Genomic DNA, 25,213 nt, shown 5'->3' on the forward strand with positions numbered 1-25,213 from the left:
GTGAGGGTGGTGTGCGCAGTGCCACTGTTCCTGTGAGCATATGGAGAACGTATTTTGTGGCAAATGAATGGAATGAGATTCAGACTGTGAGAAAAATTAATCCACTCTTTCAAGTGCTTACCACACTCTTCTTCTTGGAGGTATGTATGAGCTGTCATATAATCATATGATGCTGCTTATTAACACTGCATAAGTGTTATTATCATCTCAAGTAATTTCTCAGACAGCGCAGCAGTTTTCTGTGGTAAAGTATTGTTGGCAAAACAGTATAAGGAAATGTCCTTAACATTCCCCCTTTGTCCTTCCTATAAGACAAACAAAAGCAAACCTTAAATACAATGTGATGGGGCCTTAGAAAGGTGCCCATCAGAACCACTTTTAAATGCAGAGGTCAGTGCTATAGGTATATCCACATTGCAACAAATTCTCACCACATCTGCCTCCAGAGCTCTGTCTTACAACCCAAGCTCTTTGTGCCTATGCAACAGTTCAGAATCCCCCATTTCCCGTTCCTGCAGCCCTGGGTACCACCATTCTACCTTGTGCCTCCTAAAGGCAGAGTACCAGTGATCTGTGGCAGAATTGCTAGTGAACTTGTGTAAAATACCTGTGTTGCTTATCATTACAGATTGTAGTAGCTGTCAGGTGATCCCCTCTATATATTTTCAAAGCCTTCCCTTCTATAGGCTCCATATTCTCACCCCTGCCTTGGTACTATTGTACTATTTCTACACTATTGTACATTTTCTACTTGGGAATTTGAGGTGAGAGGGTCACAAGTTCAAGCTCTTGTCTGGCCTTGAGAATAAGTTCAAGGCTAGTCTGGACAATTTAGTAAGACCTTGTCTCCAAATAGTTATAGGAAGTGGGGCATGCTGTGCAGGAGATAGCTCAATAATAAAGCAGTTACTCAGCATCCAGGAGGCCCTACGTTTACTCTCCAGCATATCCCTCCACACAGGTTATGTGTTTATAGTATACAGCATGATTTGTCAGTATACATAGATGTTGTAGAATGTACACATATATTTTAGAATGGCCAATCAACATGTCTCTTGCTTCACATACTTATCTTTTCGGTAAGCAGTGTTTTGTTTTGTTTTGTTTTGTTTTAATACTGTTTGATGAAGTCAGGTATAGTATTACAAGATTGCAACCCCAAGTCTCTGAAGGGAGAAGCAGAAGAGAATCAAGAATTCAAGGTCTACACCTTGCTGGCCCAAGCCTCTTTTACTATGCCCAATGTTCCACTCCTGAGGGTGGAGTCCTCCTGTCTTAACCCTCTTCTGTAAGCCTCTCACTTTAACACTGTTACATTGAGGGTTCCTTTTTAACACATGCTTTCTGGGATTTACTTTCAAACCATGACATATAATATTATGAGGTGATACAAGCTTGCAAGATGTCACAGTTGCTAATTATAGGCCACTTTTTAAGGTAGAGATTGTTAACAGCAGCACTTCTGTTCCTCACTAGTCAGTGACAACAATGTGTCACCTTTGTGTCAGTGTTTCCAGTGTGACACTAAAAACAAAGGCATCGCCAAAAAAAAAAAAAAAAAAAAAAAAAAGATTCAAGGTCTTGCTCATGTACATAGCAAGTTCTAAAATAGCCTACCCTAGGTTAAGGAGACCCAGCTTTAAATAAATAAGTAATAAAATTTGAAGATTTGGTGAACTTGAAAAGGTTCTACATGATTCTGCAGTTAACTTTGCAAAACACTAACATAAATAAAATTTTATGGGAACCTTACTGTAAAATTTTTTAAGCTTTGTTTTATTTTACATGGGGATGAAGCATGGCAGTCAATGTAATATACTCATCAAAGTTATTTAACTACAGCTTCATTTCATCCAGAAGGTACATTCCTTGGAAGGCATTTTGGAATATATTGTTTTGAAATACAGAAAGTATTTAGCATAGTGTCTGGTATGTGTTAAATACTCATGAATTGCTACTTGTTTGTTTAATTCATTGGTAGATTTAGGTTTGGTTTGTTTCTAAGTTTCCTACGGCTTCTAAGCTTGTTTTTCAAGGCAGGTAGGTAGAGAAAAGTATTTCATTTTCCATCTAGAAACTTCTCTTCCTATGTCTGTTTAAATTCTCATTTTTCCTTTTCCCTCAGGTTGTGGGATTCAAAAACTTAGCGTTAATGGATTCATCATCCAGCCTTTCTAGAAACCCATCAGACTACACAGCTCCTTACAGCCGCATTTTGAGATATGCCGTGGCTACTGCTATCTGGCTGGTGATTGGAATAATACAGGTAGATGGCATTGCCAGTTTGGAACCCTGCTTGTGTTCCTCTGTCTCTCAGATGCTGAGTTCCACACAGAAAGAAGGTAGCAAAGCAGTCATAAAGCTCTCTGTACTGATTGCATCATGATCCAGGCATGTGCGAATCAATAACTGCTTTATACACGCTAACTACTGTGTCTGTACTTCAGGCTGCACAGACAGGTTAGTCAGCATCCTCCTGTGACAAGACAGGAGACAGGAGGCTCTGGAGAGTTGACAAGTTGCTAAAGGTCACACACGTGGGAATGGCAAAACTGGAATTTGAACCCAGGCAGTTTGGCGTCAGAGTTCACGTTTTATCACTTGTGGACTCTAAAGGGACTCTTTTTAGAAACTCAGATCCAGGGCAGATATTTTCTTTCCAGAACTATATTTTCTTTCTCTTGTTTATATTTTTTATATAAAATTTTCTTCACCTGTTTGTTTAAATTATCATTTTCCTTTGGATTGGATTCATGTGGCATTCCACAACCTGAGGGTGGACTTTTCCCCCATCCTGAGAACTGATTTTTGGAATGTACATTTTTTGAGCATTGGTGATACTGTTTAAACTTGAAGCTACAGGACTGGAGCTAGTGAAAGCTAGTAAACTTAATACCAGGAGAGAGGACACACATACAATAGAATTTGAAATAAGGCCCTTTGATGAGTGTGAGTTTGATATTTGGAAGTATTGTGCACAGTCCACTGTGTTTTGTGAACATGGCTACTGCATCTGAATTTAAAATAGCATCATTGGAGGGAGTTTCATGGAATTCCATCTGAAGCATTTCCCATTTCATTAAATGTAACAAGAAACATTTCCTTCCCTTCCACATTCTTGTGAAAAAGAGCAGAAGCCATAGTGTCAGCTTGCTGTTGTCATCAGGACCAAGGAGCCTGCTCTCTGCCATGTGGAGCCTCCAGCCCTGAGTCCATCTCCTGGGCCATAACAGCTGATGGATAGAAGGGAATTAATTGGGAGTCTAGGTTTTTCCTCTCCCTTTTTAAGTCTTGGGACAGGAGAAATGACTCGATGGTTAAGAGCACATTCTATTTCAACTTTGTGGCTGTGACATACACCAATGACAAAAACAACTTAGGGGACAAAAGATTTGTTGGACTTATACTTCCAGGTCACAGATGATCACAGAGGGATGTAAGGGCAGAAAATCCAGCAGGAACGTGAAGCCTCCCTGTATAGCAGGGCTGCTTGCTGGCCTGCCCATGAACTCATGCATGACTAAGTTTCTCATACAGCACAACATCGCCTACCCAGAGAACGGTGCTGCCCCGAGGGAACTGGGCTCTCCTACATCAGCTAATACTCAGGCAGTCCCCAGCAGACATGCCCACAGGCCAATCTGACCTGGGTAGTCCCCAAATTCTGGGTCATATCAAGTTGGTGATTTAAGCTAGCTAGACTTACCTTGGTACTTCTACAGAGAACCAGAACTGCAGTTTCTAGAGGATCGATGGCCTCTCTGGCCCTTGTAGACGCCTGCATGCACATGCACATATACATGCTCACCAGCAGATGCACACACACTTAAAAGAAGTAAAAATTTTCAAACAAACCAAAAGAACAAAAAACAAAACACCAAAGAGCTTTTGTGAAGTACCACTAAGTATTTTCTTGGCCAGGAGTCAGTCCTATGGCCATACCTAACTGTGCTGATGCCCTTCAACTGGGCATCAGTGTGTCCTGACCAAAGTACAGGTCTGTGGCTAAGAAGAAAGGAGAAGGTGGCTAGGACAGTAACTGGCAATCTTGCCACAGCCTAACCTCATTCTGTGTTCCCACTTTGCCTTCAGACCAATAAGAAAGAAAGGCTTTCTGTCTATTCTAAGGATATCCCTCAAATATCTGTGAGTTCCTTTGCCTGTTCAAAAGCGGGTCTAATTGTAAGGGGAGATTCTGATACTAAGGTCTAGTTCCCTAATTGGTTCTTGATTTGTCAATAAAGAAGTCTGGGAGCCAATTGCTGGACATAAGGTACAGGTGGGACTTCTGGGTCCCAAGAGGGAAGGGAGCCACAGGGAAGTAGAGAAGGAGCCAGGGGGCTTTTCTGCCATGCTTTGGAATGAGAAGAAGGCAGCAATCATGTAAGGTCTCTGAGCAGCTAGGGCCTGTGGCCTCTGCTATGGATAGATTGCCAAAAATTTTTGGCAGGGACTAGGTGGAACAAGCCACTAAGATTAGGGCGGGAGGAGAAACGGAGATAATAAATTGGTAAGGGCACGCCTTTCCAGGTCGGAGGTATCTACACCCAGCAATTATGTTTAGTAAGCAAGTTAAAAGGTAACAGCTGTGTGTGTGTGTCTCTTACCCATGGATTCAAGGGTCTCGGTAGTGGGCTGGTAACTCAACCCTTCCTGAAGCAAAAGTGGGTGTAAAGAGAAGCTTGGTCACGGCTGGCAGTGGCTATTCAGCTATCTGGGAGCTTAGTTGGATGGAACAAAAGGGAGCCAGGAGGGACTGGTAGTGCTGCCAAGGTCCCAAGCGAAGGCAGTAATGTTTTAAAATTACACATAACATCTACCATCTTCACAAATGGTCTAACCTCTTCACAAATGGTCTAACCTCTTCACAAATGGTCTAACCTCTTCACAAATGGTCTAACCTCTTCACAAATGGTCTAACCTCTTCACAAATGGTCTAACAGTCAGGCAAGTTTAGTGTTCACTCCTTTTATATTTTAAATCTTGACTGTCAGTATTTTATGTTCTTTAAAAGTATATGTGTTGTTGTTGTTGCTGTTTAGTTTAAGGACATACTATAAATGAGGTGCTATGGAGTCTCTAATCCATCCTTAGGCTCAAACTTGTTTTATGTAACAGACAGTTGAATCTGTGTGAAAGCCCCAACACTAACAAAAGCTAACTAGAGTGTGACAAGTGCTATAAAGATAATTTACAGGAATGTGAGATAGCTAACAAAGAACAGTAGAGGTTAGGATAGGAGGATGGTGGGGAGGATCCAAATGGTCACTCAGGAACTCTTGACATAATTCTAAATCTTGCTTCCTTTGAGGATAGACTCAGAACAGACAAATGGGATGTTATCCCATGGAAACCTTTAGAGGCCACTGTGTTCTTGGTTGGAACTTCTGTTTTCTTAAAACACTGCACTGTGGTTATTAAGGACGGTGGGCATCCTGGAGGAGGCAGCATGCATGACTCACTGTGACTTACGTTTCAGGTTGTTTTCTTTGCTGCCTTTTATGAGAGATTCATAGAGGACAAAATCCGGCAGTTTGTTGATCTGTGCTCCATGAGCAATGTGAGTATTTTCTGATAGCCTCTCGCAACTGCTACCTTTCCACTTTGGAAAGACACAGGCATGTGTAGAGAAGCTAAAGCGCACGCACATCTCTCCAAGCACTTCTGGAGCAGCTTAGCAAGCTGACTTGTGACGATTGGGTTGCTAATCTAATTTTTAACCAACTGTTAGTTTGAAGAATAGATATACTGTCCCACAAGTTAATACTCCTGCCTTACTCTTTTTCTTCTTTATCTGCAGTTCTTAATTATGAATAATTAATGATTCATTCATCCTACAGCCCCTGAGGTTTTTTCATACATTCTTAAGAAATAGCTCCAGTCTTCTTTCCATCAACTTTATACAAAACAATATTATTTTCCTTGCTACTGTGGTGTACACTTCCTAAATTCAATCCTTGTTATTTTGGGTAAAGGGGGACAATTTTAACAAAACTTACCTGGTAGTTTTTTAGAAAAGCTCCTGATTGCTCCTTTTTTTTCTCTTTCTGCAGGTGTCAGTGTTCCTGCTGTCCCACAGATGTTTTGGATATTACATTCATGGGAGGTCAGTCCACGGCCATGCAGACACTAACATGGAGGAAATGAATATGAACCTTAAGAGAGAGGCGGTAAGAACGAATTCTACATCTTCTTAAAATTGGAAATGTAATTCTCACAAATGATTTTTGAAAGTTGATGGATTACCAAGTCATGGCCTGCGTGTGAACAGAGCCTGGGTCTGTCCTGTGGTTCGCACATGAACTGCATTTCAGAGCAATATAGTGCAACAGGAAAGCTCTTCCTCAGCAGGGAGAGGAGGAGGACATTAGAGTTGGGAGATCACCATTTCACTGTGACTAATAGATGGGTGAGAACAGGCTGCAGTCGGCAGTGTTACCAGGAATATTTTTGCAAAGGGAAAATGTTTTGAGTAGTATATGCTAGGAACTTCTTGGGACTCTATAGTCTGACTGATTATATGGATTTTAACTTGAGGAAAATTCAGAATACAGTAGCTACTTAGAGTCAAATTTTTACACAAGAAGGAAACATGTAAATGTTTGAGACTATTATGTAAGTTGGTTTATCTTTACAATAAAAATCTCTAAAGTTAGTGCTTAAATATTTGATATTAAAGATGAGAGTCCATTGTCCTCATGTCAGACAATGAAGTCAATTTTAGTGGCAATGACTTTGAGGAGGAGGAGGAGGAAGAAGAGGAAAGCATAAGTGTCTTGGGAAATGCCTAGGAGAACTGGGGAGCAACTGAAGGTCAACAAGAATCACTACTTCACACATAATCCAGTATTAGCAAGCCAGTGGTTGCTGGGCCCCTGAGCACTCCAGTTCTCCATGTGTGCCCCAGTGATGGTGGAGCTCGAGGGGAAGGAAGGCCCTTGGCTCACCACAGTGAAAGAACTCAAGGCCCAAAAGATCCCCATGATTACTGGCTTACCTGCCAGATGGAAGCTATGAAGACTGGGGATTCATCAAAACCAACTAGCAGAGCTGTCAGATTGTACCTAGGTGCCATTTCTATGATGCCACTTTTTATAGAGAGATAAAGTCGTCCTTTCTACCCCCCCAACTGGTTTATAGACTATGTAGTGACATGGAAAATTGCTCAGGATATAATGTTTAACAAAGAGAAGTGTGATTCCAGTTTTGTTGTTGTTGTCGCCCTGTGTTTGTGACTTAGAAAAGAGCTGGAAATGAAGTGTTTTAAATATATTTAGTCCAGATGTTGAAACTTACAGCTAGTCTTCTTTTCTTGGTTCCTCTTCATAGTTTATACAACCTTCATTCTCCACAATTGCCTGTACTTTTTTAATTTAAATTTTTATTTAAAATAGAGAAGCTCATTGTATTTATCTTCCCTTAAGTTTATGGAAACCAAAGGCTGTGCTGCTCACTGACTGGATTTCAGATGAAACAGAGTAGCAAGTTCTGAAGTAGGTGACCAGGTGTCACGGAGCCAGGATCTGATGGGGCCATGAGACTGGCAAGGCAGTGAGCTAGTGCAAAAAGGATGAGTTTGTGTTTGTCAGTGTGTAATCTTGTGAGACAGCGACCTGTCCATAACTTTCACTGTTTGGTCTTTTCTTACAAACATTAAAGAACAGTAGGGTTATCACCATGAAAACTAAGAATACCAAATATACAGTGGACTGGGTGGTTAAGTAGAGCAGGGTAAAGGAGAAGTCAGGGACTACAGGGAAGCTGGAATGAGAGTGGAGAGGGATGTGGTTGGATCTGGCCAGTGCGGAGCCTTGAGTAATAATCGTCTTTGTCTCAAGTACAGTATCAACAAGATTGCACTAGGTTAGTAAATCTTGTAACACGTGGCACAAACTGAAGGAAAATGGTATGCTCTTGGTTTTGTTTTTGTTTTTTTAAAGAAAGGCCTTTTGCAATCATTTCTGTCTTAATTTAAACTCTTACTTTTTTTTTTTTTTTTCAGGAAAATTTGTGCAGCCAAAGAGGTTTGGTGCCCAACACGGATGGGCAGACGTTTCAGATTGCAGTTTCTAGTCAGATGAGACAACACTATGACAGGATTCATGAGACTTTAACAAGGGTTTGTATAAAGTATTGTTCACATGTGTTTTACCTTACTTAAGGTCGTTTCAATTCCAAAACATAAGGCATGTTATGTTTATACATTTCTCTTTTGCATATCAGAGAAATGGCCCTGCCAGACTGCTGAGTTCATCGGGGAGTACTTTTGAACAAAGCATAAAAGCATACCACACAATGAATAAGTTCCTTGGCTCTTTCATTGACCACGTATGTATTCTGATGTCTGTATGCAAGCCATGGTTGCTGGCTGATTCTGAAGTTAAATGGGAATTCAGTTATGTGTTCAGTCAGCCGTGTCAGAGAACTCCATGTTTTCGTTTTCTGTCACATTTAATACTTAGGAGTAATATTTTTTAAGAGCATATATAGTCACTAACAAGTTATAGTTTAGACATAAAGTTAGATTATCTAAAAGAAAATTGTGATTTTAATCATTAGCAAATGATGACTCCCTTATATATGTCCCATAAAATTCTATAGTAGAATTTTATACTATACTAGAATTTTATGTCACCAAAATGTTATTTCTCATTGAAATTCTTATACTATGATTGTATTTTTAAAAAGCATCATTTAAATCAGTTTTCAGTGTAGTTAGCCTTAAATTTAACATTTTAAAGATTTAAAATCTTAATTTTATATTAAATTAAAATCTTAAAGATTTTCAATCTTAAATTTAAGAATTTAAGATTTAAAACATTTCTAAAATAATTTTTAACATTTAAAAATTAATATTAATTTAAATTCTAGTGTAGTGCCGGGCGGCGGTGGCGCACGCCTTTAATCCCAGCACCTGGGAGGCAGAGGCAGGCGGATTTCTGAGTTCGAGGCCAGCCTGGTCTACAGAGTGAGTTCCAGGACAGCCAGGACTATACAGGGAAACCTTGTCTCAAAAAAAAAAACAAAAAAACAAAAAAACTAAATTCTAGTGTAGTGATTCACTTCACACAAGTTTTTCTTTGTATATTATTCATTCCTCAGTTTATCTACTTCTAACTTTTCATTAATTAGAAAACATTTGTTTCATTACAGTTTTTTACATGACTGTCTTCTCAAACTAGGTTCATAAGGAAATGGATTACTTTATAAAAGATAAGTTGCTTCTTGAAAGAATCCTTGGGATGGAATTCATGGAGCCCATGGAGAAGAGCATCTTCTACAACGGTGACTCCCCGTGTCCCTGCTGACCGTGTCCCTGCTGAGCTTGGGGGAGGCAGGGGCTGGTACTGATGTTTTTCACTGATTTTTGTAATTTTATATAGAAACAACTGGGACTTAATTAAGCCAACCTGACGGAACTATATCTATGTTCCATGTTATTTTGGTGTGTATATATATATATATATATATATATATGTATACACACACACACACACACACAGGAAAGCAAAGGGCCACATTCTGCAGTAGCCATATATCTCAAACAGATAGTAAAACAAATATATTAAATTCAGATTTTATTAGAATATTCATTTATTGACAGGCTTATAAAATACCTAAAGAATACTATGTTTATCTTCCATATCTAGTTCATTTTTAGCCAAAGTCTTAAAAAATGGCTTATGCTAGTACTAGGAATAATTTTTAAATATTTTATATATTTAACTTTTATGTCTATAGGTATTTTGCTTGATATATGTCAGTGTGCCGTGTATGTGCCTGGGACCTACCAGAGCCAGACGAGGACATTGGAGCCCCCAGTTACAAGACAGTTATGAGCCACATCAATGGGTGCTAGGAATCAAGCCCAGGTCTCTGAAAGGGCCACCAGTACTCTTAGCTGTGGAGCCACCTTTCAAGCCCCATTTTAAAATAGAATTTTTTTTAAAGATTTATTTATTTATTATATGTAAGTACACTGTACACTGTAGCTGTCTTCAGACACTCCAGAAAAGGGAGTCAGATCTCATTACGGATGGTTGTGAGCCACCATGTGGTTGCTGGGACTTGAACTCCGGACCTTTGGAAGAGCAGTCGGGTGCTCTTACCCACTGAGCCATCTCACCAGCCCTAAAATAGAATTTTTAACGCCTTCTATGAGTGTTTTGTTCCCAATTCTAAAAGAATTTGTTTTGTGAGTTTCTCTTTATATTATAGAAATAATATTTAATTTGCACCATCAGCTATATGTAAATTGATCCATGGAGTTATGAAACACTAAAATTACTTCATAAATGTGTCATTTCATTATTCTTAACCTGCATTTTTAAAGGTAAAAATATCTGTCTATTTTGAGAGTATCTTAGCAGCATTTGATTTTGGTGAGAACACATAGTGAAAGCCACTGCTAATAGAATGGCTACTGAAGTGTGTACACTGGTCCAGTGTAGAGGGTGGGTGAGTTACCGTGGCAGCATGGCGCAGGCTGAGTTAAAGAGATGAGCCAGCCATTGGGAAGATAGTTTCAAAGACTTCTGGCCTTTAGTTTAAACCCCAACTCCACACTCACTATCTTTGTGAACTTCAAACTGTTGCTTAACCTTTCTGATCTTTTAAAGTCCTTTCTCTGTTACGTGTGACCGTTAGTCAGACCTTCTAGAGGTTTTGTGGAATCATCACATGTAAAGAACTTAAAGCAGAGCCTGTTAGGGGTAGGTGCTGCATTAGGGCTGTTAGGGTACACGTTAAGAGAGGGTGTTGGGTACACTAGGAGAGGGTGTTAGGGTACACTGGGAGAGGGTGTTAGGGTACACTAGGAAAGGGTGTTAGGGTACACTAGGAAAGGGTGTTAGGGTACACTAAGAAATGGTCTTGAGTATACTAAGATAGGTTGTTGGGTACAGTAGAAGAAGGTATTAGGGTACACTGAGAGATAGTGTTAGGGTACTCTAGTAGAGGTTGTTAGGATACACTAGGAAAGGGTGTTTGGTACACATCACTACTACCACCATCACCCACGACTTTTTTAAAAGAGAAGAGTAGAAGACAAAAATTACCTAGCTGTCTAGATGTAATTAGTAGTGATGCCCTTCCTTAATCAGGGTATGCAGGAGGAAGACACGGTTTGAGGGAAAGGACAAAGATTGTGTTGTACCTGAAGATAATTTGAGACATCTAGGAAAAGATGTCATTAAGGAAATATAACACAGCAGCTCTTGGAAGGAAGGGTCAGTGCACATTTAGATTTTTTTGTTTATTTTCCATGGTAACAGGGTCTATAGCACTTACAAGGTCTTTTTAAAAGATGTTCAGATTGTCAAAAGAACAGAATTGCCAGGCGTGGTGGCGCACGCCTTTAATCCCAGCACTTGGGAGGCAGTGCCAGGAGGATTTCTGAGTTCGAGGCCAGCCTGGTCTACAAAATGAGTTCCAGGATAGCCAGGCTGTCTCAAAAAACCAAAAAAAAAAAAAAAAAGAACAGAATTGTGTGTTGAATGCAAAGAGGACAAAAACTATAGATAACTGACACGGGAATTCTCAAATGCTGGTGCTATGACTTGGTTTTTTTATCTTTTATTCTTTATCTTAGATACTAACTCTAAGATTATTTTAGCCTTTAGTTCTACAGGCAGAGGATGAATATTCACTAACTTCTCTTTAAACTCATTCTTAGCATATGCACACCATAGCAATTATCAACATTTGCTTTGATGTTAAAACTACTACTTTTGAGTTTTTGTGAGTGCTTTGACAAAATTTTAGACTGGCAATCTTAACACCTTTTACTTTAGTGTGAGCCATAACATACTTCATGTTTAATCTGCTGTCACCAGAGGGTAGCACAGACCTTTTCTGTCACTGTTTGACACATCTTGCACATGTTTTTTGTAGATGAAGGCCATTCTTTCAGCAGTGTGCTGTATTATGGGAACGAGGCCACGCTCCTCATCTTTGATCTGTTGTTCTTCTGTGTTGTGGATTTGGCTTGCCAGGACTTTATTTTAGCATCCTTCCTCACATACCTGCAACAAGAGGTAAATCTAGCAGCATATCTTGATTTCTTCTCAAGCAGAAATGTTAGAAGTGGGGGTATTTATTTTCTTAACAGAATGTAAGAGTATCCACTTTCAGTAGGGTTTGGTGAATGTTTAGAATATAATTAACACTACCAAAGGAAAGAGGAGCCACTCAGCAGACCCCAGTGCACTCTGTCCCTGGGGTCAATAAAATGCACTAAGATCCAGTAGAAGAAAGAAGTGGCTTTGTCACCTAGGAAGATACTTAACTGCCACCAGTCTCCCACATACTAAGAGTGAGCATGAATTTTCCTAAATCCCATTCAGATAGAAGATGTAAGCACTAGGGATGTGGTCCAGGGCTGTACCCAATTGCACACAGCCTTACTGTGTGGACTATTTCAAGAAATGACACCCAAACCCTCCTGCATGATGAATGCATGAGTTACTCCATGGTTTATCATTCCTGGATTTAGAATCATAGACAAATTCTGCCCTTACCAGGGAGATATTTTTGATCTTTCCATAGTTTCAGAAGTTACATTCCTTGCATGTTTAAAAGCATATTCTTGTGAGCATGAGAAGTATATATTAATTCATAAAACATTTCCTAATATGTGTATTTTAGAATAATTGTATCTAATAATGAAAATATCTCATTCATGATATGAAGTGGTTGGGAAATTAGCTAGTTTAATCTAGATACTTTAAATTGATTTGCATATTTAATTTTCTTCTTAATTTTTTTGCTTTTCCAGATTTTCCGATTTATCCGAAATACAGTAGGGCAAAAGAATTTGGCAACCAAAACACTAGTGGATGAAAGATTTCTGATCTAATCTGTGAATACAGAACTTAAGGACTCAGTATAATAATGGCCAAACCTTGATGTTGCTATATTTTTTAAAACTTGTAATACATATTATCCTCCCATTTTTTTTATCTACAGAAAGATTTATTTTTATAGCTTGTGAAATATGAAATATAGTAAAAACACTATTTCCCCATTATATGTTGTATTTAATTTACTAAATAGAACATTAACACTGACCAGGAGGCAAACATACAAACAAAAACAAACAAGCCCCTCCCAGCCCCACTTTCTGTGCTCTCCCAGGTTTTGACAGCAGGCTGAAGCCAGCATTTGCCATTGTTTCAGAACATGACCTGCCTGCTTTTCCTCACGGTGTCAAATCTATTTGATTCTAGGCTCAAAACTACAGTTCTGTTCCGTATTTTCATGTTTTATTTATATTCATGGTTAAATAAATTTCAAAAGGTATTTTCAAATTAAAATTTTGGTTTGCATTATTGATCACTGTAATAGCTCACGCTGTCTGTCAGTGGTCCCCATTAGACACAGCAGGGTGTGCTACAAATCCAGTCCTTTATGTATCTGGTTTCTATGTCATTTACATCTGTTAAACTGGGTGATACTTTTCACAACGTAGGATTTTTCCACACATTTTGATATTTTAAAGAGTACTCCTCCAAATGTTGCTTTTCAACTATGACTAAATATTAATTATGTTGACTACTTTATTGAAAGCAAACTTTGGTTTCATGAGTCAGTAGATTATTTTCTACTAAGGAAAAAAAATGGGTTCAAGATACGTTTAAAGTCCCTTCCGATCTGGGCTGGTGCCCTGAGCAGACCCTGGGCTGGAACACCACAGCCAGACCCACAGCACTCAGAGGAAGCTCTACTCCCAGGCACTCTAACACTCCCAGGATCATAGGGACCCAGGACTCAGGAACTCTGGCTGACCAGTAGCACAGGTTCCTTCCAGTCTGGGCTGGTGCCCTGAGCAGCTCTTGGGTGCGAACGACACAGCCAGTCCTACAACACCCAGAGGAAGCTCCACTCCCAGGTGCTTTAACATGTCCAGGATCCCAGGAGCTTGGTCACACTAGGATCTCAGGGTCCCAGAGGCAGCTTGAGCTCTGACACACCCACAATCTCTGATCACAGAATCACAGAGACAGCCGAACTCTGTGTTCTGACACAACCAGGATCACAGGAAGGACAGGCTTCAGTCAGATATAGCAAGGGCAAGTAGCACTAGAGATAATCAGATGGTGGGAGGCAAGTGTAAGAACATAAGCAACAGAAACCAAGGTTACATGGCATGATCAGAACCCAGTTCGCCCACCATAGCAAGTCCTGAATACACCATCACACTGGAAAAGCAAGATTCAGATCTAAAAATCACCTCTTATGATGATGATAGAGGACTTTAAGAAGGACAAAAAAAAAAAAAACTCCCTTAAAGAAATACAGGAGAACACAGGTAAACAGCCCGAAGCCCTTAAAGAGGAAACAAACAAAAAAAAAAAAAAAATCCCTTAAACAATTACAGGAAAACAACACCAAACAGGAGAAGAAAATGAACAAAACCATTCAAGATCTAAAAATGGAAATAGAATCAATTTTAAAAAATCACAAAGGGAGACAACTCTGGAGATAGAAAACCTAGGAAAGATCAGGAGTCATAGATGCAAGCATCACCAACAGAATACAAGAGATAGAAGAGAGAATCTCAGGTATAGAAGATGCCATAGAAAACATTGACACAACAGTCAAAGAAAATGCAAAAAGCAAAAATATCCTAACCCAAAAAAATCCAGGAAATCCAGGACACAATGAGAAGACCAGACCTAAGAATAATAGGTATAGAAGAGAGTGAAGATTCCCAACTTAAAGGGCCAGTAAATACCTTCAACAAAATTATAGAAGAAAACTTCCCTAACCTTAAGAAAGAGATGTCCAGCCGGGCATGGTGACGCACGCCTTTGATCCCAGCACTTGGGAGGCAGAGGCAGGCAGATTTCTGAGTTCGAGGCCAGCCTGGTCTACAGAGTGAGTTCCAGGACAGCCAGGGCTATACAGAGAAACCCTGTCTCGAAAAAAACAAAAAGAAGGAAGGAAGGAAGGAAGGAAGGAAGGAAGGAAGAGGAAGGGAGGGAGGGAGGGAAGGAAGGAAGGGAAGGAAGGGAAGGAAGAAGGAAAGAGATGCCCATAAACATACAAGAAGCCTACAGAACTCAAAATAAATTGAACCAGAAAAGGAATTCCTTCTGTCACATAATAATCAAAACAAAGAATATTAAAAGCAGTAAGGGGAAAAGGTCAAGTAACATATAAAGGCAGACCTATGAGAATTACAGTAGACTTCTCCCTACCTTGCTTCTTGGTCATGGTGTTTCACTGTAGCAAAAGAGACCCTGACTAAGACACCCACTTTTTTAAGTCCTGTGCTCTGCTCTGGCACATGCTTTGTTTCCTTGTTTATTTCTGTAGCACCTTTAACACTTTCACCTGTTTCCTAGCAGCCCTGGCTATATCTTCCACTTACACCACTCCACAATAAAACAAACCCTAGAGAGCTCCTTTAAACTTTTGTGTACTTTGTATCCTTCTCATCAGCAATCCCCTAAAATACTTGTATAAACAGGTTGCTGCCATTGGAGAAAGCCAGCCTGGGGACCTCACAGGTCAAGATGACTTTTTTTTTTTTTTTTTTTTTTTTTTTTTTTGGTTTTTCGAGACAGGGTTTCTCTGTGTAGCCCTGGCTGTCCTGGCACTCACTTTGTAGACCAGGCTGGCCTCGAACTCAGAAATCCGCCTGCCTCTGCCTCCCGAGTGCTGGGATTAAAGGCGTGTGCCACCACGCCCGGCTCTCAAGATGACTTTTAACTCAGTGCTTTCAAACAGGAAGCTTGTGTCTGTTTCCTGTATGTAAATATTGACTGGCCTCATCTAAGGGGAAGTCCACATTACATAACAGGAAGCAGGAAGCAAAGCAGCTTAATGACCATGCGCCAGGTCTGCCAGAAACAGCTGGGAGTTCAAGTGAGAAGTTATTCACATACCAGGAAAATTGCTACATCTTTACCAGATATAGCATTCTTGGCTCACTACTTGGAGTTTCCCAAAGAGTAATTAATATACTAAGAATTTATATTACTATACAACAGGAGTGGGGGCTAGGGTAGCTCAGTGGTAGAAGACTTGCCTAGTGTATTAATCCTAGTTCTCTAGAGGAACAGAACTTACTTACTGTATAAGTAGCAGAAGTAATTTGAATAGAATAGACATACTGGTTTTGACTTATGAAGTGTCAGCTCCTTAATCTTTCTTGCTAGGAGATCCTGCTCCTCCTAGAGCCAGTTCATAGAACTAGAGAAATTAGGTAGAAGCATGACTGGGGTATATTATACAGACTAATTCGCCCTAAGCCCCACTTCAGGAGGCATCATTCCAGGCCCAGGAAACGAGGAATCTCCGGGTGGCTTAGAACCCTATTCATATCATGCTATCTTAAACCAATTGCCTGCCTTGCATTGCCTTTTCTTTAGAAATCCCAAATACAGCTGTGACTCCCTTCATGCCCCCATGGGTGCTTTCCCGTGTGACCCTGCACTCTGCCTTCTGTTTCTAGAACCTGATGGTAGAATACTCATGTGTTACCCAGCTGTCCATCACACAAAGGAACACAGGACAGTGTCAGGTTTGGGAAGATGAGGTTGAAAGAAAGGGTAAAAGATCCCTACATCATGTCTCATCTCAACCACATGTAGAGTTAGTCAAGCTAACTTTCCTGGCTGAATTGGATATGAACCACGCCTCCCAAAATCCCAGGTTTGCTAATGAGAGGTGACTGGACCATGCAAGTCTTGACTTCTCAATGGCTTTATCCATTGATGATTTCATAGGGAATGGGTTATTAGGAATTGGTTTTTATTTGGGGGGGGGTGCTTCTGAAGGGCCCTTAGCCTCCTGCCTCAGCTTCCTAGAGGCCGTGAGGTGAGCAGCTCCCTGCTGTTGCATGTCCCTACCATGATGTTTTGCCCCATCAACCAAACAGTGATTCCAGCCATCTGAGAAATAACACCACTGAAAGCAAACTCAACCAATCATTCCTTTGAGCTTTCCTGGGTATTTTTTTCATGGTGACTGAAACCAACACACCTCTCCTACCTTCAAATAAATGCAGTCAGCCCTCCAGAATCTGAGACCCAAAGATTTAGATATGTGTCAAATTTCTTTTGTGTATCCAAACTGAACACATGTAAACGGAAACACCTTTTCCCTCTTTCTTATTTCCTAAACAATACAGTCTAACAACTATTTACATTTCACTTACACTGTAATAGGTATCATGTCACTTATGCAGGCTTGAAGTGTGTGGCGAGATCTGAATGGGTTGTATATAAGTACTATGCATAAGTGTTGTATATAAGTACTATGCATAAGTACTATGCATAAGTGTTGTATATAAGTACTATGCATAAGTGTTGTATATAAGTACTATGCATAAGTACTATGCATAAGTGTTGTATATAAGTACTATGCATAAGTACTATGCATAAGTGTTGTATATAAGTACTATGCATAAGTACTATGCATAAGTGTTGTATATAAGTACTATGCATAAGTGCCTGGGAACGTGGTCAGCCTTCTTAGTGAACATGAGAGTGGAGAATAAAGCCAGAGGGTGCCACCAGGATGCCACCAAGATGGAAACTGTTTTAAACGTTTATCATGCGTTGTCAGCGCTGTTAGAACAGATGAGCTTCCATATTGTTTTCTCTACATGAAGTCATCATAATCTGAAACTTTCCAACTGACCATTGTGAAGACTTCCCCGAAATCAACAGCAGGTGGCAGTGAAGAGCAGACTCAGCTTTTCAGGGTCTCAGCTTTTCTAAAAAAATTAATAGAAACATGAGGAAGGTGTGTGCTCTCTGGATTACAGAAACTCAGAAACTGGCTGCCCTCTAGCCCCCGGCTTACCCATCTGTCAATCCTCACTTTACTGGCTCTCTCCTTATTTCGTCAGAGTGTTGGGCAGCTCAGCCAAACAGCACACTCTGTCCCTACTCTTTCTAACCCAGGTTTTGAACTAAACACTAATACTGTCATCTACTGAGGAAGAGAGTCACAGCATAAGTCTAGCCTCAGATCACAGAAAAGCACATTCTCTAATGCTTATAGAATCTCTTTCAACACATTTTAATGTAATACCCACTTGCATTAAAAAGATTTAATTAGGCTATTATGGAGTATTATTATATTGAGTAATGCCCCTAAATCTTACTTTAATAATTCAATGTATATTTTAATGTTGCAAATTGAAACATCTACAAGGCAATATAATCCCAAAGATTATGAAGCATACCGTATTTTCTTAGAGGGACAAGCCACAGTCAGAGATAGCAAGACTAACTAACACCAGAGATAACCAGATGGCAAGAGGCAAGGGCAAGAAAATAAGCAACAGAAACCAAGGCTACTTGGCATCATCAGAACTCAGTTCTCCCACCACAGTGAGTCTTGGATACCCCAACACACCAGAAAAGCAAGATTCTGACTTAAAGTCACATCTCATGATGATGATAGAAGACTTTAAGAAGGACATAAAAACTTCTTTAAAGAAATACAGGAGAACACAGGTTGAAGCCCTTAAAAATGAAACACAAACTTGGGCGCAAACTCAGCGAGCCCTAGCACACCCAGCATCTTGAGATCACTGGTGAGTGGAATGCAACATCTGTTCCAAAAACCCCAAGGGTCTTGTGCCAGCAGGAACAAAGGAAACCACCCAACCAGTGGCTGGGGTTCTGGCAGCACCAGCCCCGAGCCATCTTGGGCGCGAACTCAGCAAGCACTAGCACACCCAGGATCTTGAGATCACTGAGACCAGTCCACACAGGAGAGCACGTGGGTGGCAGAAGCAACAGAGCTTCTTGGACAGGGTCCTTTCAGGCCTTCATCCTCAGCCAGTAGGCAGAGCTGAGACCCAGACCCCTGGGCACCTTCCCCACCAGAGGAGAGTCAGCCTCCAGGGAGTGCTCTGACCCCAGGACTCAGGAGGTGGATCAGAGCTCCAGACTTCTGGACACCTTCCCTGCCAGAGGAGAGATTGCCTGCAGAGAGTGCTCTGATCACTGGGTACTAAGGAGAGAGTTGGACTCCCAAGAGTGCTGATAGAGGCTAAAGAATCACAGGAGGAACAAGCTCCAGTCAGAGACAGCTAGAACATCTAACACCAGAGATTACCAGAGGGTGAAAAGGCAAACATAAGAATCTTACTAACAGAAACCAAGACCACTCGGCATCATCAGAACCCAGTACACCCACGACAGCAATTCCTGAATACCCCAACACACCCGAAAAGCAAGATTCGGATTTAAAATCATATCTCAATATCATGATGCTGGTAGAGGATTTTAAGAAGGACAGTAATAACTCACTTAAAGAAATACAGGAGAACACTGCAAAACAGGTAGAAGTCCTTAAAGAATTAAAGGAAAACACTGCTAAACAGGTAGAAGTCCTTAACGAGGAAACACAAAAATCCCTTAATGAATTACAGGAAAACACAACCAAACAGGTGATGGAATTGAACAAAAACCATCCAAAATCTAAAAATGGAAGTAGAAAAAATGAAGAAAACCCAAAGGGAGACAACTCTGGAGATAGAAACTCTAGGAAAGAAATCAGGAATCATAGATGTGAGCATCAGCAACAGAATGCAACAGATGGAAGAGAGAATCTCAGGTGCAGAAGATTCCATAGAGAACATGGACACAACAATCAAAGAAAATGCAAAATGCAAAAAGATCCTAACCCAAAACATCCAGAAAATCCAGGACACAATAAGAAGACCAAACCTAAGGATAATAGGTATAGATGAGAATGAAGATTTTCAACTTAAAGGGCCAGTAAATATCTTCAACAAAATTATAGAAGAAAACTTCCCTAACCTAAAGAACGAGATGCCTGTGAACATACAAAAAGCCTACAGAACTCCAAATAGACAGGACCAGAAAAGAAATTCCTCCTAACACATAATAATCAGAACAAAAAATGCACTAAATAAAGAAAGAATACTAAAAGCAGTAAGGAAAAAAGGTCAAGTAACATATAAAGGCAGACCTATTAGAATTACACCAGACTTCTCACCAGAGACTATGAAAGCCAGAAGATCCTGGACAGATGTTATACAGACACTAAAAGAACACAAATGCCAGCCCAGGCTACTATACTCAGCAAAACTCTCAATTACCATAGATGGAAAGAACAAGATATTCCATGACAAAACCAAATTCACACAATATCTTTCCAGGAATCCAGCCCTTCAAAGGATAATAAAGGGAAAACACCAACCCAAGGACAAAAAATATGCCCTAGAAAAAGCAAGAAAGTACTCCTTCAACAAACCTAAAAGAAGACAGCCACAGGAATGGAATCCCAACTCTAACAACACAAATAACAGTAAGCAACAATTACTTTTCCTTAATATCTCTTAATATCAATGGACTCAATTCCCCAATAAAAAGACATAGACTATCAGACTGGATACATAAACAGAACCCAACTTTTTGCTCCTTACAGGAAACCCCACCTCAGGGAAAAAGACAGACACTACCTCAGAGTAAAAGGCTAGAAAACAATTTTCCAAGCAAATAGTCCGAAAAAAACCAAGCTGGAGTAGTCATTCTAATATCAAATAAAATCCACTTCCAACCCAAAGTTATCAAAAAAGACAAGGAGGGGCACTTCATACTCATCAAAGATAAAATCTTCCAAGATGAACTCTCAATTCTGAATATCTATGCTCCAAATGCAAGGGCAGCCACATTCATTAAAGGCACTATAGTAAAGCTCAAAGCACACATTGTACCTCACACAATAATAGTGGGAGACTTCATCCCACTTTCATTAATGGACAGATCCTGGAAACAGAAACTAAAAAGAGACACATTGAAACTAACAGAAGTTATGAAACAAATATATTTAAAAGATATCTACAGAACATTTTATCCTAAAACAAAAGGACATACCTTCTTCTCAGCACCTCATGGCACCTTCTCCAAAACTGACCATATAATTGGTCACAAAACAGGCCTCAACAGATACAAAAATATGGAAATTATCCCATGCATCCTATAAGATCACCATGGACTAAGGCTGATCTTCAATAACAACATAAATAATAGAAGGCCAACATTCACGTGGAAGCTGAACAACACTCTACTCAGTGATAACTTAGTTAAGGAAGAAATAAAGAAAGAAATTAAAGACTTTTTAGAGTTTAATGAAAATGAAGCCACAACATACCCAAACTTATGGGACACAATGAAAGCAGTCCTAAGAGTAAAACTCATAGCTCTGAGTGCCTCCAAAAAAGAAACTAGAGAGAGCATACACAAGCAACTTAACAGCACACTTAAAAGCTCTAGAACAAAAGGAAGCAAATTCACCTAAGAGGAGCAGAAGGCAGGAAATAATCAAAATCAGGGATGAAATCAACCAAGTGGAAACAAGAAAAACTATTCAAAGAATCAACCAAACCAGGAGCTGGTTCTTTGAGAAAATCAACAAGATAGATAAACCCTTAGCCAGACTAACTAGAGGGTACAGGGACAGTATCCCACCTAACAAAATCAGAAATGAAAAGGGAGACATAACAACAGAACATGAGGAAATCCAAAACATCATCAGATCCTACTACAAAAGGCTATACTCAACAAAACTGGAAAACCTGGATGAAATGGACAAATTTCTAGACAGATACCTGGTAGCAAAGTTAAATCAGGATCAGATTAATGACCTTAACAGTCCCATACCCCCTAAAGAAATAGAAGCAGTCTTTAATAGTCTCCCAACCAAAAAAGCCCAGGACCAGATAGATGGGTTTAGTGCAGAGTTCTATCAGACCTTCAAAGAAGACCTAATTCCAATTCTTCTCAAACTATTCCACAAAATAGAAACAGAAGGTACTCTACCCAACTCATTCTATGAAGCCACAATTACTCTGATACCTAAACCACATAAAGACCCAACAAAGAAAGAGATCTTCAGACCAATTTCCTGCATGAATATCGATGCAGAAATACTCAAACATTTCAGGTAATTCCCCATCTCAACATTCTTAATCACATTTGCAAAGTCACTCCTGTAACATATTAGGGTATAGGCATTTTTTAAGGGAGGAGACATTCTGCTCACCAGAAGTGCAACCTTTCTATGGAGTACAATGATAAAAAATATGAAACTAGCATTCCTGAGTAGTTTGAGTGGTCTGGAAAGGGGCGTGAAAAGCTACTTTAATTTACACAAAAATGAACAGAAGTGAGGGATTATAAGGTATGAATAAAGTCAAAGGTTTATGTACAGTAGTAAAAACATGTGAAAAGGCCTACAGAGCCTTGGATGGACCACTAGACAGTGAGCAACACAGAGAACAGATGTGCTCAGAATCAGGCACAAAGCAAGAAAAAACAAAACTTGCTATTTTATCCATCTCATCTGTGCCTTTGACCTCTCCCACTGCCACAGACAGAGTGAGTCTTTGTTTTAGGTTGGACTTTGTAGCTAGCTAACTGTGGCTCAATACACTGAATATTTCTCTTACTGGAGCCTCCCTCAAAGCCTTCACTACATGGCTTTAACAGACCATTATCTAGAAGTGAGCGAGAGACCCAGATCAGAACTCAAAGCCCACACACCCCACTGAGCCAATCCTGGTTTGGAAAGGTCTGCTTCTGGCTGGAGTTACTGTGGTTCTGACTTTCAATGACAGTAGCCTGTCCCTGTTGTATTTTACTACTTTGTTCTGAATGTTGTTCTAAGAGGGTCCAGAAATGCCTTAAACAGAGTTGCAGGCCAGAGAACCCACAGAAGTCCAATGTAACCCACAGCACGAAACTAAATCAAAGACGCAAAACATCCCCACATTCACTGCAATGTGCTAAAGGCCATCCATCAAGACTACATGGTTTTCTGCTTCTGAGAACAACCAGTCAAGATGTAGAAAAACCATCTCTTTATGGACAAACTTCCTACCAAGGACTTTGACCACTTTGTTCAGTCCTGACCCTCTTACATGTAGCCTATATAGGAATAGGGTCAACCATGTGTGCCTCCTCTGTCCCCAAACCATGATATAACACCCTGACCCTTAAAACCAGAGAACATTTTCCCACTTGCTCTCTAGCCACATTGCTGGTGGCTTGGAGCCATTGTATCATTTGCCACAGTTCAATCAGCCATTCATTTCAGAGACCTCTTTGTCACAGACCTTAATTTAACAATATATCATTTGCCGTGTTCCAAAAATAAATCATTTTTGTTATTATCATCAACAATGGCATAACAAAAGCAGTACGTAATATCTACTGTGCTCTTTACAGGACTTGGTTTAACTACTAAGCTTCAAACAACACTACTAAATCCAGGGACGTTCATCCAGTCCCGAAACTGCAGCAACTAGAATGTTCTTGAATGGTGCTTTCAAGAGTTATATTTATCACTTCATAAAGCCACATTTAAGTACTAAAGAGACAAAATTGTTTTTGTCCAAGTCTCTTTTAATTAGAAAAAAAACTTAACACTCCATGCTAGATATGTTTCATTAGTTATTTTATGGCTACTTACCTTCTTTCATTCCAGAATCTTTAAGGATTCTGTATATGTTACATCTATGCCTACTCGGTCAGACTTGAGAAACATCTTAGTTTTTGGCAGTTAGTCAGTTCATGCCTTTGCTTTGCTTTTTATCACACATTGTTTGCTACATTTACAGCTTGTGGGATGCTCAATTAGCATCAGGATGCTACTCCACTCTAATACTTCTCCAAGGAGGAACACCGGTTCTATTTTGTAGAATATATTTACTTAATGATACAGTTTCTAGAAACATTTGCACTCCTTTTAAGAATAGAGAAATAGTTATATTTTTCCTTCTCTTCTAAGATTTGTCTTCTTAGGTCCTTGCCACATGAAATAAAGCACCTTCATGAAGCTCTCTTATCCTAGCCTTCCCTCCAAATCACATGCATCTTTGTATTTCTCTGTGTAGCCCTGTCTTTAGATTTATCTACCTGCTTTACTTGCCCAGTGCCAATGCTTGCACTGTATCTTAACTCTTGCTTACTGTGGGTCCCTGGGCTCCCTCAGGGCCTGGCCTTACCCAAGCCCAGACTATAGCTTCTGGTTATATGGGGCCACAGTTAGTTGCCTCTTCAGTGTCTCTACAGTTTCCAGAAGTTCTTGGTGCTTTATCCCCAGACTTTATGCTAATAGAGTGTTTTCTGCATCGTATTACAAATATTATACACAAGGTACGGAAGTCCTGTCTTCATAGAATCACTTCAAACTCTTAATCTAAACTTTAGCCCTAAAAGTGAGCATGTCAAAAAAGTACCACAGCATGCCAGCAAGTCAAAACCTTCCTAATTCTTTGTGAAAGTTGCCAAAGGAGAATAACCTATATGGAAATGGAAGCTAAAGGACCTATCTCAAAGTTGCCGCTGATGAAAACACAATGCTGTTCCCTAGATTGTATATGGATGAAGGTTGAGGTGAAGGGTTTAACTTGTAGGAAAAGTAATGATACTGTGTCAGACTCTAGATCAGTGCTTAGCCCAATGTTCATAGAGAGGCTTTATTCAGCAATTGATGCAGAGACCCTTAACCAAACATTAGGCAGACTTCAGGAAACCCTGAAGAAGTGGGAGGGGGCAAGGTTTGTTGGAGCCAGATGGGTGGAGGATACCAGGAGAACATGGTCCATAGAATTAACTAAGCAGGGCTCACAGGGCCTCACAGAGAATGAAGCAACAGTCACAGAGTCTATATGGGTCTGGGCTAGGTCCTCTACATATATGCATTATGGTTCTGTAGCTTGGTATTCTTATGGGACTGCTAATAATGGGAGTGGAGGTGTCTCTGACTTTTTTGCCCACACTTGGGCCATTTTTCCTCCTCCTTATCGCACTTTGCTATGAGGGTATGTGCCTAGTCTTGACTTGATATGCCATTTTCAGTTCATATCGCTGGGAGGCCTGATCTTTTCTAAAGGGAAACAGAGGAAGAGTGGGTCTGGGGGAGAGAAGCAGATGGGGGGGGGGCAGGTACAGGGAAGAGTGGAGGGAAGGGAAACTGGTCCAGATTCGTGAGAGAAGAATGAATCCTTGTAGGAAAAGGCTGATGGCACTGTGTGGACACAGCATCCCTCCCCTTGCCGTTAAACCCCCACTCTCTCTGCTTTACCTACTTTCGTCTCTGTAGAATCATTTCCTTCCAGAATTTCTTTTGCATAGATCATCAAACGTTCCCTCCAGCTATGCCTCAAACAGAAATGCAGCCTCAGCTCTCCTACTGTCCAGGTTCAGGCATTCCTTTG

General features: G+C 40.2%; 1 protein-coding gene and 1 long non-coding RNA gene across 3 annotated transcripts in view; one reads left to right on the plus strand and one right to left on the minus strand.

Annotated features, from left to right (window-relative positions):
• The window catches only part of Tmem67 (transmembrane protein 67), a 46,343-nt gene extending 33,036 nt beyond the window's left edge, over positions 1 to 13,307 (plus strand). Inside the window, exons 20-28 of the mRNA XM_021159802.3 lie at positions 1 to 140; positions 2,126 to 2,266; positions 5,480 to 5,560; positions 6,054 to 6,170; positions 8,003 to 8,119; positions 8,224 to 8,328; positions 9,183 to 9,285; positions 11,893 to 12,035; positions 12,776 to 13,307. Coding sequence (XP_021015461.1) covers positions 1 to 140; positions 2,126 to 2,266; positions 5,480 to 5,560; positions 6,054 to 6,170; positions 8,003 to 8,119; positions 8,224 to 8,328; positions 9,183 to 9,285; positions 11,893 to 12,035; positions 12,776 to 12,856 — 1,028 coding nt within the window. The 3' untranslated portion in view covers positions 12,857 to 13,307. The remainder of the gene's footprint in view (positions 141 to 2,125; positions 2,267 to 5,479; positions 5,561 to 6,053; positions 6,171 to 8,002; positions 8,120 to 8,223; positions 8,329 to 9,182; positions 9,286 to 11,892; positions 12,036 to 12,775) is intronic.
• On the minus strand, positions 26 to 25,213 carry LOC115030868 (uncharacterized). 2 transcript variants are annotated; one of them, XR_003836442.2, is made up of 4 exons: positions 25,085 to 25,213; positions 11,849 to 12,023; positions 6,000 to 6,129; positions 26 to 305 (listed from the first exon to the last, which is right to left on the minus strand). It is a non-coding gene; the product is annotated as an uncharacterized LOC115030868 (long non-coding RNA). The 2 variants fall into 2 exon arrangements; XR_015047456.1 differs by lacking the exon at positions 25,085 to 25,213 and adding an exon at positions 17,650 to 17,709.

The sequence above is a fragment of the Mus caroli genome, unplaced genomic scaffold (assembly GCF_978045245.1).
Source record: "Mus caroli unplaced genomic scaffold, Mus_caroli_1 scaffold_6, whole genome shotgun sequence".
In the NCBI taxonomy this organism is placed as follows: domain Eukaryota; kingdom Metazoa; phylum Chordata; class Mammalia; order Rodentia; family Muridae; genus Mus; species Mus caroli.